A 15697-nucleotide genomic window follows, 5' to 3' on the forward strand; every position below is an offset into this window, starting at 1 on the left:
AGCATGCCTCTGGACGGTACCTTTTTCACTGTAATAGTAAAGCTGGTGCTGCCCCCAACTACTCACCCACAAAGGCAGCCCAGCTTCAAGCTCCTGACTCTGCTTTGACAGTTTGGAAGCCCTTTTAGTTTTACAGATCCATATAGATCCATACCTCTACAGAGAAAGCTCCAGTGTCAAGAACACAGTGAGACAGAGGACCTGCATTTCTGTTTGTTTGCTGCAGTTGAAGGAAAGCATTCACACAATAAAGGTGTTGCAGAATTAAAACAGCATAAATAAATAAATTAAAAAAAACCAAAACCAACCATAAACCAAATTGCCTGCAAAAGCTACGCTACAACAAGGAAATAGAAATATGATGGTAGGAATCCTTATTTTAGAAAATGAGAGTAAAAAGAGGGATCAACAGATGAGGAAAAGGCTGCAAAACAGAAAGAAAAATATCTAAAAGGTATCAGCAAAAACTTAATTTCAGGAGTCCCCTCTGTAAATATGAGGATATCAATACCTCCACTGCAAACTCTTGAGATTATAACCATAATGCTTCTGCCATACTTCTGGGAGACATGGAGGAACACAGTTTTTCCATCCATGACTCTTCCTCTTAGGAATGCTGTGAAGATGACTATGCTCAAGATTCTCCAGACTCAGATATTTTGCTAATGAATTTCATTACTACCTGAGACAGATAAGATCTATGTATCACTACATGTAAATCTAAAGCAGACAAAGGCCTCTTCTGGAACCACTGATATAAAAAGTTGGGTTATTCATTTTATAGGATTTTATACCTGTATTATGAGAGAATGCCCATCCCATCATTTCCTATTACAGACATCCTCATTTGTTTGAAGGAATTATGCAAATGGAAATAAAGGCAAAAATTACAGAGGAGAGAGGAGATAACGCGTTACATCACAAGTAGATGCAGGACAACCAAGTATGTAAAAACTTGTCTGACCAGTTCACAGCATGCGAGATTATGATGAAGTTATTACATGTTATCTCATAGCTCACAAAAACTTCAGACCATAAAGTAATCAGCATCAGGAACACTATGTGCACAGTGAAAATTAATTCACCAACCTCACCTGTTACCACAAACACTAAGGAAAACCAAGCAATACTGATGACAGCCTTTTTTATGTTGTGACCTGTTATGACATTTTGAAACTTTTATTTAAATAAAGCCTGCTGCAAATATGATCTTCCTTATTTGTGTAATCTGGTCTATGATAAAGTGGCTTCACTTTGTTGACCGTTCATCTTATTACATGTTCCTTGGTTTGGCACACAACTTAAGTTTCAGCCTCTGTCTCTGCTTACTCATGTGAATAAAAACACTCTCCCTTAACTACTCAGTTAGACACTGCTTCCCCAAGGCCATCAAATACATTTTTTAAAGTTGCAATAACACACCATTTATTTCTTTTGTATAATTCTGTTATGAAAAATATAAATTTGTATTTTGTTATGCATTTTCTATGGCTTTCGCACATCAATTCTATCTTGATACACAGGTACAAAACCTTCATAGATCTTCCGCTGCAGTTTATGACCTTATTATCCAAAAGGGAGGTAATAAGTTTTCTGATTTTACAGCATAAGCTCCTCCAGGAAGAAACTATGAATCTCCTGTCTCTACACTACCTAACACGTAGTGAGCATTATCAAAGTAATAACTCCTATAGTCAAAACTGTCACCCTGCCAGAATGTATGTATCGAGAAGATTTCAGCACTTCACTCCTGTCTTACTGAGGATATCACTAGCATCGAGTACATTTTCATAGGTGCATAAAATGTCTCTGAGAATTCACATTATTTGCATTGTAAAGTTGATTAACCGTGCATAAAGCTTATATACAGGGGTTCTGCAGACCAGCACGCTGCTGCTGGGAAGCAGCTTTTACTTGCTAGTCTGCAAACAGGGTGCAGGGCTGATTCACAGTTGCTGGAAGAGCTGCAAACTTTTTGGCAGCTCTACAAAACATTTGGCCTATAATTTGTCTTACTGATCACTGCCACAATTATGCCCAGGTCCCAAACAGAAGAAGCCCATACAGTCCAGTGGGAGACTGCTGTAGGGAGAACAGGCTTCACCAGAGCTGCCCCCATTTCTCACTCTGCCTGCCTTCCATTTCAGTAAAATGCTTTTTTTTTTAACCTTGGTCCTTCAGGAACAGCATAAAAGAGAAAATGACATTCTCACACTTCACATCTGATTTTAAATCTGATTTAAAAAACTGTGACTAAGGAATTTGAAAGCTTTATGGTATTAATAACACTGATACAGCAAAACAGTGCTTGGCTGGAGAGCACACACATTTTAAACAAAATATAACAGTTGGAACATGTTAGAGCCAGTCAGTTTGATGTCCAGAGTACATTCAAACAAGGCTAGAGATCAGTTTCATTTCATCTGTTCAAATATCCAATGATTTACTATTGTTTTACTAATGAAGAATCAGTCAGGAAAAATAAGTTAAGGTTTTGTTGTTTTTTTTTTTTTTTTTTTTTAACTTTAAAAATGCCCTGAACAATTCGACTTGCAAGAAAACATGTATGTACCAAACCAAAGAGAAGGCCTGGTGGCCAGAACCTACTGTTCTGACCAATGCGTTCACAAGCAGTTCACAATGCATTCGCAAACTCACTCAGAAACAGATAAAGACACTGAAATAACCACTGATGAAAAGACAGCTGCGTAACACTTCCAAAAGACTGCTGAGTCAGAAGCCTAAATTTTTCATGTGACTTCTACATATCTGAAAAATTTACAATAGACCTCAATTCTGAAGAATACATAAAGTGCAATATTAAATACACAAGGAATTCAGTTGATGGTGATGTAACTACCCAACTCCCTAACTCAGCCAGTAGCACAGAGGAATCACTATGTATGCAACTAAGTGATACTCTCAACAGTTCCAGCAACAGGGAACACCACACAAAGAAATTCCCATTAAAATCAATAGAGGAACATCAGCTTTGAACAGGTGTGCAAGACAACTTATGCCCCTAGTCCTTAGTGTATGGCACATACAACAGACTTAAACTTCTTTTGTGTTTAAGGTGTATTGTTTTTTGTTTACTCACACATTTACTTACCAACAAAATCAACAAAGAAACGTTTTTGCTTTTTGCACTGCATTGGGCTATGACAAACAGAGCTCAACTGTACCTGATCTATTTTTCTATATCATAGTACTGTTGTACAGTGAACATCTTTTAAAAAGGGATCGGGACATGTTGTGGTTTAACCCCAGATAGCAAGTAGGCCCACACAGATGTTCACTCACTCTACCCCCCGCCCCAATAGGATAGGGAGACAAGGGAGAAAAAAGGGGGAAAAAAAGCCTCATGTGTTGAGATAATGACAGTTTAATAGAACAGTAACAGAAGAGGAAAAAAAAAAGGGTAAAAGACTATACAAAATGAAGTGATGCAGTACAATTGCTCTCACCACCCAATGATCGATTGCCCGGCCTGTCCCAAGCAGCGATTGTGGACTCCTGCCCCCCCGGCAACCCCCATTTATATACAGAGTATGACGTCTATGGTATGGAATATTCCTTTGGCCAGCTTGTCCTGTCGACGCTCCCCCTCAGCTTCTATGGGAAGCTGAAAAAGTCCTTGACTTAATATAAGCATTACTTAGCAACAACTAAAACTCTCATACTAAATCCAAAACACAGCAGCTAATTGGAAGAAAATTAACTCTATCCCAGCTGAAACCAGGACAGGACCCCACAGTCCTACTAAATGATATATACAAGAAGATAATATGATATTCCCTACGCAAAGCATCTTGCAACAAACAGCAAAGCAGAGACAAAGAATGAGCATGAATTGGCAAGGACAGAACACCTAAAGAGATCGTAGGAACTTGTCTAAGTCATGGCGTCTGGGCTGCTAATGCACCACGGAATTGTTAGAAATCAGTTTAGCTGAATTTGTATTTCAAAATGTTTTACATGGCCTTATAAAAATGCACATGCAAAGTTACTGCCTAAATATGACCACTAAACCAATATTCTTTCTAAAGTAATGGGCTTTAATATGTGTATATATATATGTATATATACATATTTAATATGTGTATAAAAAAATAAAATGTTGCATAAAGGTCATCAGAAAGAGCTACAAGGTCTTGCTCTTTAGGTGAAAAGTACTGTCGCTTGCTGATCAATGGCTTGCATTTCTGCAAAATCATTGCAAGAGGTTAATAAAACTCTTCTTTCCTCTTTCCCCCTCTCAGAGCCTTGACATGGATCTGAGAACTTGCTGGCACAAAGAGCAAAGTTGTGGAATAAAACTTAACAAAGCTTACCTCAGCCCAGTGACAGTATATAAGATTAATCCTATACATCATTACCTCTGTCTGTATTTGATTACTGCACTTGAAGTGCTCTAACACAGCTATTGATAAAGAAAAATATCAAATGTAATAATATAGTTAATACCAGCTTTCATGGAATTATACAGGAAAATCCAGTAGTTCCCTAGAAGTGAGTGATCTCAAACATTCATAAAGCTATATGGGATACTCAGAAATAACCACGGACTAGATCATAAGGACTGTCCCTCTAAACCTGTCAACTCCTTGAGGAGAAACACCACATAATGAAAAGCATCAGGATCTCCAAATATCTCCAGCAAAATTTCCACTATTTCCCCTCCCCTTGAGATTTTGAGACATCAAGCAAAGCTGAACTGATAGGCTGCTGCTAAGCCACTGCTACAGCGTTTCACACTGGTAAGCACTTTCCTATTATTTCTTTTGGCTTCCCTAATCTGCCTTTTTTGACTTGTGCTTCAACTGTAATTTTTTGAAGACAGAAACCATAATTCTGCTTTATATATAAAAAAAACAAAACAACCAAACAACAAACACTACTAGGTATTTTCTGTGATTAGAAGTCCCTGAAAATCGCAACAGTCAGCACCAGCTAAAATTTTACAGCAGTCTTTCCATTGCTTGGGAGAGTCCAGTTTTCAGAGACACATCATGTTCCTTCAATATCCTACTGACTCTGCTAAAACCAGAGAATTTTGCTTGAAGTTCAAAGCTACCATATTATGCTTCCTCCTTCAACCACTTCTGTAGTATAACTAACTGGAAACTCAGTGCCTCACTTCTGATTGATAATAACTGCTCCAACAGCCATCGGTCTGATCAGTTTGTTCCCTGCTGCTTGCTGAGAAGCTCAGTGGGGACATGCTCTGGATGAGAGTAGCTGGACAAACCCCATAAAGCATCACATACAGAAGATAATTCTGAGTCCTACTGACATGAGCAGCTCACTGGTCCACCAGAATGACAAGAAGAGGGAAGGAGTTGAAGGGGTGGCAATAACAGCAATATGGTTATGTGGGAAGTAATAACAAGAAAAATGAGCAAAAAGTTAAAACAGACAGCCAGGACTTGAGGATGAGGTGATAGCAGTAGATTAAGAAGAAAAGAAGTGGGCCATGAGGTCAAATGTTCAAGAGGTGCCAAGGCAGTATGCGGTTATAAGGAAGGAAAAGGCAAGGAAACACAGAAGGAAAGAAAAAAAAAAAAAAAGCTACTTCAATAAATCCATGTAAGAAAGAGAACAAAGAGGTCATAGCATGAGTGACTTTAGCCTTTCCTTTCCCAACATATTCTTAGTCTTTGTTTTCAAAGACCATGGATCAATCTCACCTTGAAATAAAGGGAAGTTGACAGATGCTGCAAAGATTTATGCAATGAGTAAATACGGTCCCGGGAAGAAAACTGTACTTTTCTCTGTAGAGATCTATAGCAGGACATTTCATTCATGTAGCCAACATGAATGCCAACATCTAAACCTTATGCAATCCTGTAAAGGTCACCATATCAGTTTTTGACCATCTTGAAGCCAGAACAGATAAAGAAAGATGGAGAATTGGCATTATGAAGACAAAAGAGATGATAAAGAGGAAACTGAAAAAAACCAAGGAAGGAGAAAACACTACTGTCTTGCTGGCTTTTAATCCATTAAACAAAGCAAAGCAATTCCAACCATTTCCTCATCACCTGTGTAGACTATGTATCACCTTTCCCTTCATGTGTCCACCACCATTACATCTGCTTCATTGCTACCAGGTCACTATCTAAAGATACTTATAAATATTAACATTGACTAAGCCATATATTTTTCAATTACATTAATAAAGGCCAATGTACTGAAGAATGAAGAGTTCTAAAATGCCTAAGAAACCCTGGTTCCCCATGCTAAGAGGCTTGATAGGTATGTATACTGTAAAGTACTGAAAGATACTAAGTTGGAAACAGTATTAAGTTTGCCCACTCTTCATTTAAGGTACAGACATAAAATGGGGGCTGACTGCTCAAACAATGCAGACATGAAATTTATTTGGTAACATCTAACCATTTTTCACACTTTTTTGTCCCTGCCTGTGATGAAATTGCCCAGCAGGACACCAAAAACAACCAAAATGATTCTATTGTCTAGAACAATTAAATCAGTACAAGTTAGCCAATATAAGGCAGAAATGGCTGCCTGAAAGCCTCAGATGGAATCAAACTTTGCCTTTTTTAATTCTGAAAGCAATGGTTTTTCTTCACTTCTGTCCTTCAACAATCCAAGCCCTACAGAGTTCAGTAGGGGAAAAACTCTAAGAACTGTATAGCATTTCTCTAACGCTGCTTCCAATTAAATAAATGTTAAAATTCCTGTTAGATTTAATGGGAATATGCCAATATCACTATGATATTCAGAAATATGTGAAATCTTGGCTTCTGTAACTTCTGTTAAATCACAGCAATGATAATTTAAGATTTTTTTTCACTCAGAGGAATGTAAGTAAGAGGACACTCTGAAATCAACTTTACTAGCAATTCAAGCTACTGACTGTGAATAATGATCAGAGTAGATAATAATTCTGCAGATGTTCTTACATCATATTCATTTGCATTTTGCTTCACTAATATAGTGCAAAGTACATAACTGCCATTAGTTACCCAATCTCTAGAATTATTTATTAGTTTTACAGTCAAAGTTTCATATTAATATTGCCGAATATACTTTTAAAATCTTCTAATGACTGCCTGCCAAATAGGAAAGCAGTCACTTACAAATGCAAGGTTAAAACTTTTTGCCAGCCTTCTGTAATGACTGATTTGCCTCCAAACGGTAGAAACCTCTGTAACTGCTACAATTTGCATGACTCCAAAGGGCATGCAAAATATCCCCATTCTTCAGATCTTGCTCTGTCTAGCTTCTTGTGAGAGACAAAAGGGTTTGTTTGGTGTGTGTACCCCAACTGGCAGGTTTCCAAGCTGTCTGTAGACTTCTGATCTTATTCCACATCCAGATAGTTCCAGCCCTACCTCTCCATGTGGATGGAGGGAAAGTTCTATTCTCAGTTCTCTCTGACCATAGATTTCCCATTACTTGCATAACCCATAGTTTCCAAAACCTCTCTTACCATGAACTGTAGATGTCTTTCTCCTACAGTCTAATAACTGGGATGAGGGAAAGGGGCTTAAGACAGTACTGGGTAAAGCAAAACTGAATCCAACCAGCCAATTCCAACCAGAAAGGCTCTCACCTCTATTTTTTTTTTTTTTTTACAAATTGTATTCACAGCGTCCCTTCAAAACTTGAAAATCCCTCAAAAGCTCATTTAAATGGAAGTTTAGTTAGGGAGTGGAATCTAATCACACTTAGATGCCAACTCCTACAATTCCAACTTAAACCAAATCTGCATTTTAGCAGTATTTTAAAGAATTCTGGACAGGGAGGGCAGAGATTGTTTTGATGGCTGAGGAAAGTAGAAACCAGGCTTACATGTGCAAGATTTGCAGAAGAATAATAAATCAGTAAGAATAAAATGAAAGTAAAGGACGTTGTCAAATGTTATTTATTCTCAGTTTTCCCTTGGAACACAGGCCCCAGTTGAGGAAAGAATTTAAACACATGCCTGCATGAAATCCAGTGAACCCAGTGAGATCAGTGGTTTACTCACAACCATGAAGTTCTGCACAGTGTCTATGGAACCGCCTGAACTGGAATAATGATACTCATTGCCTAAAAACTGGCGCAAGAAGGACATGCAGGAATCGTTTTCACCCCACTTGGGTATTTCTGAACTCCAGCTTTCAACTAATAACTGGACTCCGTTACTGGTAACATTGTTCTAAAAAGTACTTTCTACAGAGTTCAGTAGAATTACTTGCACTACGTGGAACTTTGTAGCAGTATCGGTATTGGCATTAGCAACAGTAGGATGTGATTCTGATCAGTCGTGGGATCAGCTCCTGACCTACATGTATCATAATTCACTGCTAAGTGAAATGCATGCTTTACTACACACTTTTCATGCCCTGAGCAATTTTTTCACATCTGAAGCGAGACTTTAAAAGCTATACACTGAGCAAAGCAGGCAAAAAAAAAAAACAAAAAAAAAAAAACAAAAAAAAAATCACCCAAAAAAACCCCAAACCCGAAAAAACAGGTCAGTGAGCAACATACGGCCTTCAACTAGTCAATTTGCCTATGCCAATCATCTCTGTCTCCTACATGGGCAGCTTTCTGCTGTTGCCAAAAGGGCAGCTGGAGTATGTGGGGCAGCAGCAACTATTCATTACCCTCCTCCAGGTTTCTCTCTATGCCTCATCTCCTCCTTTCCCTACTTTTCCCTTTCCCTCTCCCTGCAGTAGTAACCACAGAAGCAGCTTTTTCCCCCTCTATTGCTTCTCAGCAGGCTGGGAAGCACTGCAGGTAAGCAGGAGCTGTTAGGAGAGAACATTTCTAGCAGGGAGTAGGAGTAGATTTATGCAGCTGTAGAAAGGGATTGATACGAGATAGTGGGTGAGCTGCGTGGTGACTGTACCACATCCCCAGCAGAGAGGGAAAAGAGGAGGCACAGGAGGGAGACAGGCTGGGGGAGAAGGCAAGGAAGACGCCTATCTATACAAAGTGCTCTCCAAAATCTCCCATCTCCTCCTGACAACCACTCACCCTCACAATTACGCTAAATCCCTGTGAAACTCTGGTGATCCCCAGTAGCTCTCTCACCTTCACCCCCCAAACCTGACAGACCTTGCTCAGTGACAGCCTTGTCATGCAGAAACCTATCAAACAGGACAGCAATTTCCCTTTCATTTCAACAAATACTCTCCTGATAACAATGGTTTTCAGCAGCCCATGAACCACAGTTTAGATGAGATGTAAAGCTTTCACAAGCAAAATCCTAGGCCTTTCAACACCATCAGCAGAGATAAGTTCAGCCAGTAGATGAAAATAAAAATGAAAATATGCTACAAGCATACTCTGATAGCTCAATGCCACCTTTCAGCAGCATATGGCACAAGCAGAGGTTAACTTGCAGGGTGATCTGCCCTAAAATGATCACAATTCCACTCTGCCAGCTACAACAGTTCACCTGCTGACTGAAAGGAGTTCCTTTTTCAGTAACAGAAACAGCATTAAAAAAAAAAAAAAAAAAACAAAAAAACCCAAAGAAACAGAAAAACTCTGATAAGCACCTAGGCCATCTTTCCAGTTAATTCCGATCACAGGCACGGGAAGGAGACAGTTCTACTTCTCACATCCATGGACAGCTCACTGGACCAAGGACTCAGAAGACTTTTAATCCCTCCCCTGCTATTACCTTTCTGGGTGAATGTAGGCACCTATTTCTTAACTCCTCAAAGAGAAGAAGGAATATTGACCTTTCACTAAAGTGCTTTCAGATTTTCTAATCTATGACATACTTGTTACTATTATTTCTCTTATGAGACGTGGGCACCATGACGTTCACAGCTCCATTAACCTAGGTGTCTAACTTCAAGAACTGCAACTTAAAGACCTAGTCTTTTCAATAGGAAAATGTCTTCAATAGTAAGCTGTAAGCATGACGTAAAAATACATAACTAACAGTTCAACAAATATGTAGAACGGTGTACCTCTTTTCCATGACATCTCCCATAACTCATAGTCAAATTGTTATTGAGATATTATATTCACCCATAACAAACTTGCTTTATCCAGTGGTGGCAAGTTGCATGACTAACTTCACATTTATAAAATGGAAATATGGAAGGATGCTTTTAAAAAAGTATTACGTTTTAAATTTAGATCTTAAGAAGCAGCACTGAAGAGAAAAAAAATAATAGTATGAAAGATATTTAGGACTAGCAAAGAAAAGCTCACTTAAATCTGTGTTTTATTTTTTTCCTGAGAGTGCTAGGTACTTTTTTAAGACAGCAGAAAATTAAACTTGTTTCATTAACCTAAATATAGCTGTAACATATTTTCAGTGGAAATAGAGGCTTTTCTTGCTAAACGATGTGATGTCCTGACTGATTTAGTGAGTTCTGCTACTTAGCCCACAAAAGGATTTCTTAGGACAACTCAATAGGTTTTCTCATGTAAAACCAGGCTAATGGCAAAGACCCTTAGATGGAGTCTTTGGCACAGGTCCAATCAAACTGATTTCATCTATCATCAACTCTGGAAAGTGGACTTGAACTCAGAACCCATACTACCAATCATCCAAACACATAAACATTGATCGTGCTAACTCACAGGAGTGTTACCACAAGGCTAAATATCAACAGAATTTTCCTTCCCGATCCCAAATCTGCTCATTAAAATGTAGCTGTGTTACCAACTGAAGTGCAATGTTCACATGTGCCACACAGAAGAAAGCTAAAGACATACTTTATTATTACCTGAATTATCTAACTCAAAAAAATAAAACCACAGCTTTCATGTTATTAGTTTGTTGTTCAATCAGAACTTGCAGGTTGTTTATAGTTCTGTATTTCATATTTTTCAAAGCCTAAGTTCACCAACATCCTCTTGAATACTTTGTGCCATTCTGTATAACATTTTATGTGCTTACAGAAAAGCCTGTAATGTCATAAATCCAAAGCTCTCTTTAAAACTGCAGTGTAGCCATGACTAAAAAAAATCTGCAAAACTGACACTTTTATTGTGCTATGTCTGTATTGATGCACCACTGGAAAAGCAGCCATCTTTTTAATTGCCACTATACCTTTTTTAGAAACCCAAACAAATATTTTAATGTTGAACTTTAAAACAAATAAAAAAACAAACAAAAAACCAAACAACAAAAAACAAACAAACAAAAAAGTATCCATTTTGTTTAAAAGCTTCCATCCATAAAATCTGAATCACTGTTTTAGGCCATAACTTTGATTATATTTTTAAATATATATATTCAGGGATTATACATACTGTAAGGTTAAAAATATTTTTTGCAACTGCTGAATAATCTGTAGATAGAAGGAACCAGGTTTTTGCATATTTATCTGACTTGTCCTAATACAATAGACGCTATCATGATTTCAAGCTTTGTACTTGTTTATCATTAGTGTTTCCACTGTAACCATGGCATCAGTATATAGCACAGGCTTAACAGTGAGAAAAATACCCAGTATTTTCCTAAAAAACTCATCTCTTAGAAAAAATACAAGGATTTGCACAATGGCAAAAACCAATCAAAGGAGGTGAGCTGGCTAAAGAGAGAAACAGTTTCTTTTTAGGGGAAAAGAAACAAACCATTATTTCTTCGAAAGGCTTTTTTTGCATTTTGGAATTCTGACAAGAACCTAGAAATATATTAAAGGATAAGTAACATAACCTTGACCCTAGTGCAGATATTATAAAACAAATATTGAAATTTCCTTACAAAAATACATACTGTATTATATGAGATGGAAAGCATTAAAGCTATTAATATATTGATAAGAGCTGTTCTCAGCACATAAGCATTTTCGCAAACCTATTTAAATAGTGACAGTCCAGTCCTGCAAGAACTGTTGCATCATTCTGAAGTTAAAGAGGGGCAGCAGTCCAATTACACCAAAAACACTGGACAAGTATGTGGTACCCAGTTCAAACTTTCAGGACTGCTTAACGGGAAGTCCTCAGAATGGCATAAAAAGACTTTATGGTCTCCAAGAGTGTTTCTTAGGTTGCATTTATTTGATATTTCAGGCAGTACGGAGCAACTGTGATTGCTGCTTTTCGTTTGCTTATTATAAAGTTGGGAACAAGTACTACAAAAATATCTGCCTTTAATGACAAGAATGAATTGAAGGAATTAGTCCTCTTATTAAACAGAAGAAATTGACTGTATCGTACCAGCAGATCTTAGCCTAATGTTGGTTTAGTCCACGTGCATCTTCCTTGTACTGTGAAAACCATTCATTTCATACGCAACTTCTCTTTTTCAGGTTTTAATATAGACTCCAGACACTGATGAAGATACCAGTAAATCTATTTATTTCACTATGGACTCTATAGAGATGTCATGGCCACAGGCCTTACTTTAACTCAGTGAAATCAGACAAAAAAAATAGTGTGACTTTGTAAGAGCCTGTTCTTTGAAGGTCCCTATCTATTAATAATCCAATAAACATACTCAGTATTACAATTACAGTGACACATTCAGTAAATGGGAAAACTCTGGGAAGGGTAAAGCACAATCCTGTAAATACTTGCCTCCTCACCAATTCTAACTGTGATACAGGGAGGGTGGTGTACACTGTGTATTACGTGTACCACACAAACACAATCCACATTATAAGGATTTACTGCACAAAACCGAGGTGATGCTTCAGAAGCTGCATTATATTGAGCTGACCAGTTATGATCCACTGCCATGTCCTCAATCCTGTCACATCGACAACAAGCGTAGTCACTCCCTCGTCTCCTCCCACCCAGTGAATGCTGGACAGCAATGAATCCCGGTGCAATAAAACACAGCATTTATCTGATTCAGCTATGTAGTTCCTCCCAGATCATGTTTACAATGGGCCTCAATCTGTTAAATTCCACTATTTATCGAGGGAATGTGTTCAGATGTCATAGTTCACCTTAAAAATCAGAGCCAGGACGTACCCCAGCACACCAGCCCCACCAAAATTCAAACTTGGCATCTGCAACCTGCAAGGTCCTTCCAGATTTCCAAACTCACAACGCATACCATACACAAAAAGAACATACTAAATCATTATTCTCTCACTAAAAATCTGCGAAGCCGTTCTCGCCCCACTGGCCTCAAAGATGAAACCACCCTTGATATCAGGAGAGCTACAACTTGATTATCATTCAATACAGGTAAAAGACATCTGCAATACTGCTGCATTTGTCTTTTCCTGATTTGGCTATTTTTCCTCTGCCTATCACCCAGTTCTACTATCCGAGTTTACTAATGGGTAGCTTTTATAGAGCATCAGAATAATCTAGATCCTAATTATCACAACATAACATACGTAGTAGAAGTAAAAAATATTGTAAAGTTGTAAACATAAAAGTTTTAACAGTAAAGTTATTCAGCTCCTACTCAGCATAAATAGAGCCTAATTCTTTCACGCCTTTCCATCATTCTGACACCTCTTTATACCACTGCATTAAGTAAAGAAGCCCCAAAGAATACATGAAACTCAGAGCTATTAACTCTCATTATTTTTACTTTGGTGCTCGGTTCTTTGTCTGTTTGCCAAAGAAATATTGCCCTGACTAGTATCCTTGACCATAACAAATAAATCCACAAAAAGATGAGCATACACTCTTCAGATGGCTGGTCAAGCAGGGCACATTTAAAATGAGAAGACGACTACTTTTGTTTTATTATACATCTTATTTAACTGTTTAACTGCAGAAATGTGAAATGTGCATATTCACATTTCCTCTATTTCTTTTGTTTGTTTGATTGATTTTCCGTGTTAAATCACAGTACCTGAGGATGCCAGACCAAGGATTTTCCAGCTTTTTTGTACTCCCACTGAGGCATGTTAGCCTCTGGGTCTTTAAGACGCAGTAGAAGCTGTTAGATACGTTGTGTATACAGGCAACAGAATTTGTCTGGTTGGGGCCAAAATCCACCAGGACCCTTTTATCAGTTTCAGGTATTTGAAGAAGCATTGCATTAGCTCTATGCATAAAGGTGTAGAGCATCTGGGGGAAGGAAGGAGGAGCATCAGTGTTGATGCAGTGAGCTTTCAAGTGATACGAAGACCCTGAAGTGTCTTGTATCAGAGGTCAGGTCTACATTTTTAAGGCTCGTCATTACCAGGTTGACCAAGAGTGTTCACATTGAAATTATGAACTCGGTCTAAATGCTGGATCTGGGTTTTGTGGTAATGTTCTGTTTGGGTGCATTTGGTTAGGGTTTCTCAAACACAATAAGATAAGTAGACTTGTATTTATGTAACATAATTTCAGAAACTGAAGTGGTAATTATGCATCTCTTACTTAGATTCAGCATATTTTTCTTTCCTCCCGTGCCTGTAGACCACATGCACTAGATATACAGTAACCATGACTATCTCAGTATAACAAAGCGTGGAAATAATGAAAAGCCTTCAGAGCTATTACATGCCCTTGGGAACCTAGCTCTGCAAGACAGATGTTGCATCCAGAGCCATGCCACTGAAAATCATATGTACATGTATGTATCTACAGTGCGAACACTTACCCAGTCCTCGAAGTGGCGGCTCCCGTTCTGCAGCAAGTCCTCAAACTGTATAGTGCAGTTAGCTACAAAATCGTCGTACCCGATGGGGGCATCATGGAAAACAGCCATCTCTATCTTCCTGCCATTACAAACGTCGGTGACAAATTCATCGTTCCAAGCAGGACTGTTGGTCTTTTGCTTGGTTGAGGTTTGCCCGATCCTGGAGTCGTCCACATTGAGGGCTATGTAAGGGTCCAGCAAAAAGGTCTGTGGCCTGGGACCCACCGCATGCCTCAGAGACCACGCCGTGGGTTTCAGATTCACCGCCTCGCAGATCTTGATTTTCAGCAAGCCATTGAAAACCACCATGGCTGGATGGCTGCACTTTTCCCGGGATTAAACACTCGCACAACGCACTCGCACCGAGAGGGAGGGAGGAAGGTCTCGCCAATAAATAGGAGGGCAGGTCTGGGAGTGGGGGAGCAGGATACAGTGCGGGTCTCTTCGCCTTGCTGCTGCTGCTGTTACCTTTGATTATTTAGCCTTTGCTCTTGCGACACCCAGTGAATACATTTATTTTCTTGCCCGTGTTTCTAACGGAAAACAAGGGAGGGGGGCCGCCGGGGAAGGGGAGGCGTCCGCGGCTGCAGAAACCCCCGAATGCAATCAAAACCCGAGCATAATCAATCCTTGGGGCGAGCAAGAGCCTTCTCCCTTCACCTAGACCATAATCCTGGATCAGCCTTTGCAGAGGAGGCAGAGCCGCGATCCCAGGCTCCCGCACACGCCAGTCCTGCCCGTGCCGCCGCACAACAATACACACACACACACACACACTCACACACACACACAAATCAGAAACACCGGCCGACCCACCAGCCCTGCCTACTGCACAGCCTCCGCTCAGCAAACATCCACCCGGGGACCTTCCATCGGCGCCGGAGCCCGGAGCCGCCCGTCCTGCGCCGCCTCCTCCTCCTCCCCCTCCGCTGCCGCCAAGGCCGAAGACCCAGCGGAGCGACCCCCGCGCATGGGGTGGGGGGGATTGGGAGGGGGGCGACGGCAGCGGAGCAGGGCCCCGCGGGTCTCGGCGGGCTCCGGCTTGGGCGGCCGCCGCCCTGGCGATGGGCAGAGCCGCCACCGCCTCCTCCCGCCTCCCGCCGGCCGCCCCCCGCCCGCCTCCCTCCCGCCGGCCGCCTCCCTCCCTCCCTCCCTCCCTCCGCTCCGCGCCGC

At 40.0% G+C, this 15697-nt stretch overlaps 1 protein-coding gene across 1 annotated transcript in view; it reads right to left on the reverse strand.

The window, feature by feature from the left end:
* PRKCE (protein kinase C epsilon) overlaps positions 1-14924 on the reverse strand; it is a 293299-nt gene extending 278375 nt beyond the window's left edge. Inside the window, exon 1 of the mRNA XM_074144291.1 lies at positions 14486-14924. Coding sequence (XP_074000392.1) covers positions 14486-14833 — 348 coding nt within the window. The 5' untranslated portion in view covers positions 14834-14924. The remainder of the gene's footprint in view (positions 1-14485) is intronic.
* Between the last annotated feature and the right edge of the window lie 773 nt (positions 14925-15697).

The sequence above is a fragment of the Numenius arquata genome, chromosome 2 (genome assembly GCF_964106895.1).
Source record: "Numenius arquata chromosome 2, bNumArq3.hap1.1, whole genome shotgun sequence".
Taxonomy (NCBI): domain Eukaryota; kingdom Metazoa; phylum Chordata; class Aves; order Charadriiformes; family Scolopacidae; genus Numenius; species Numenius arquata.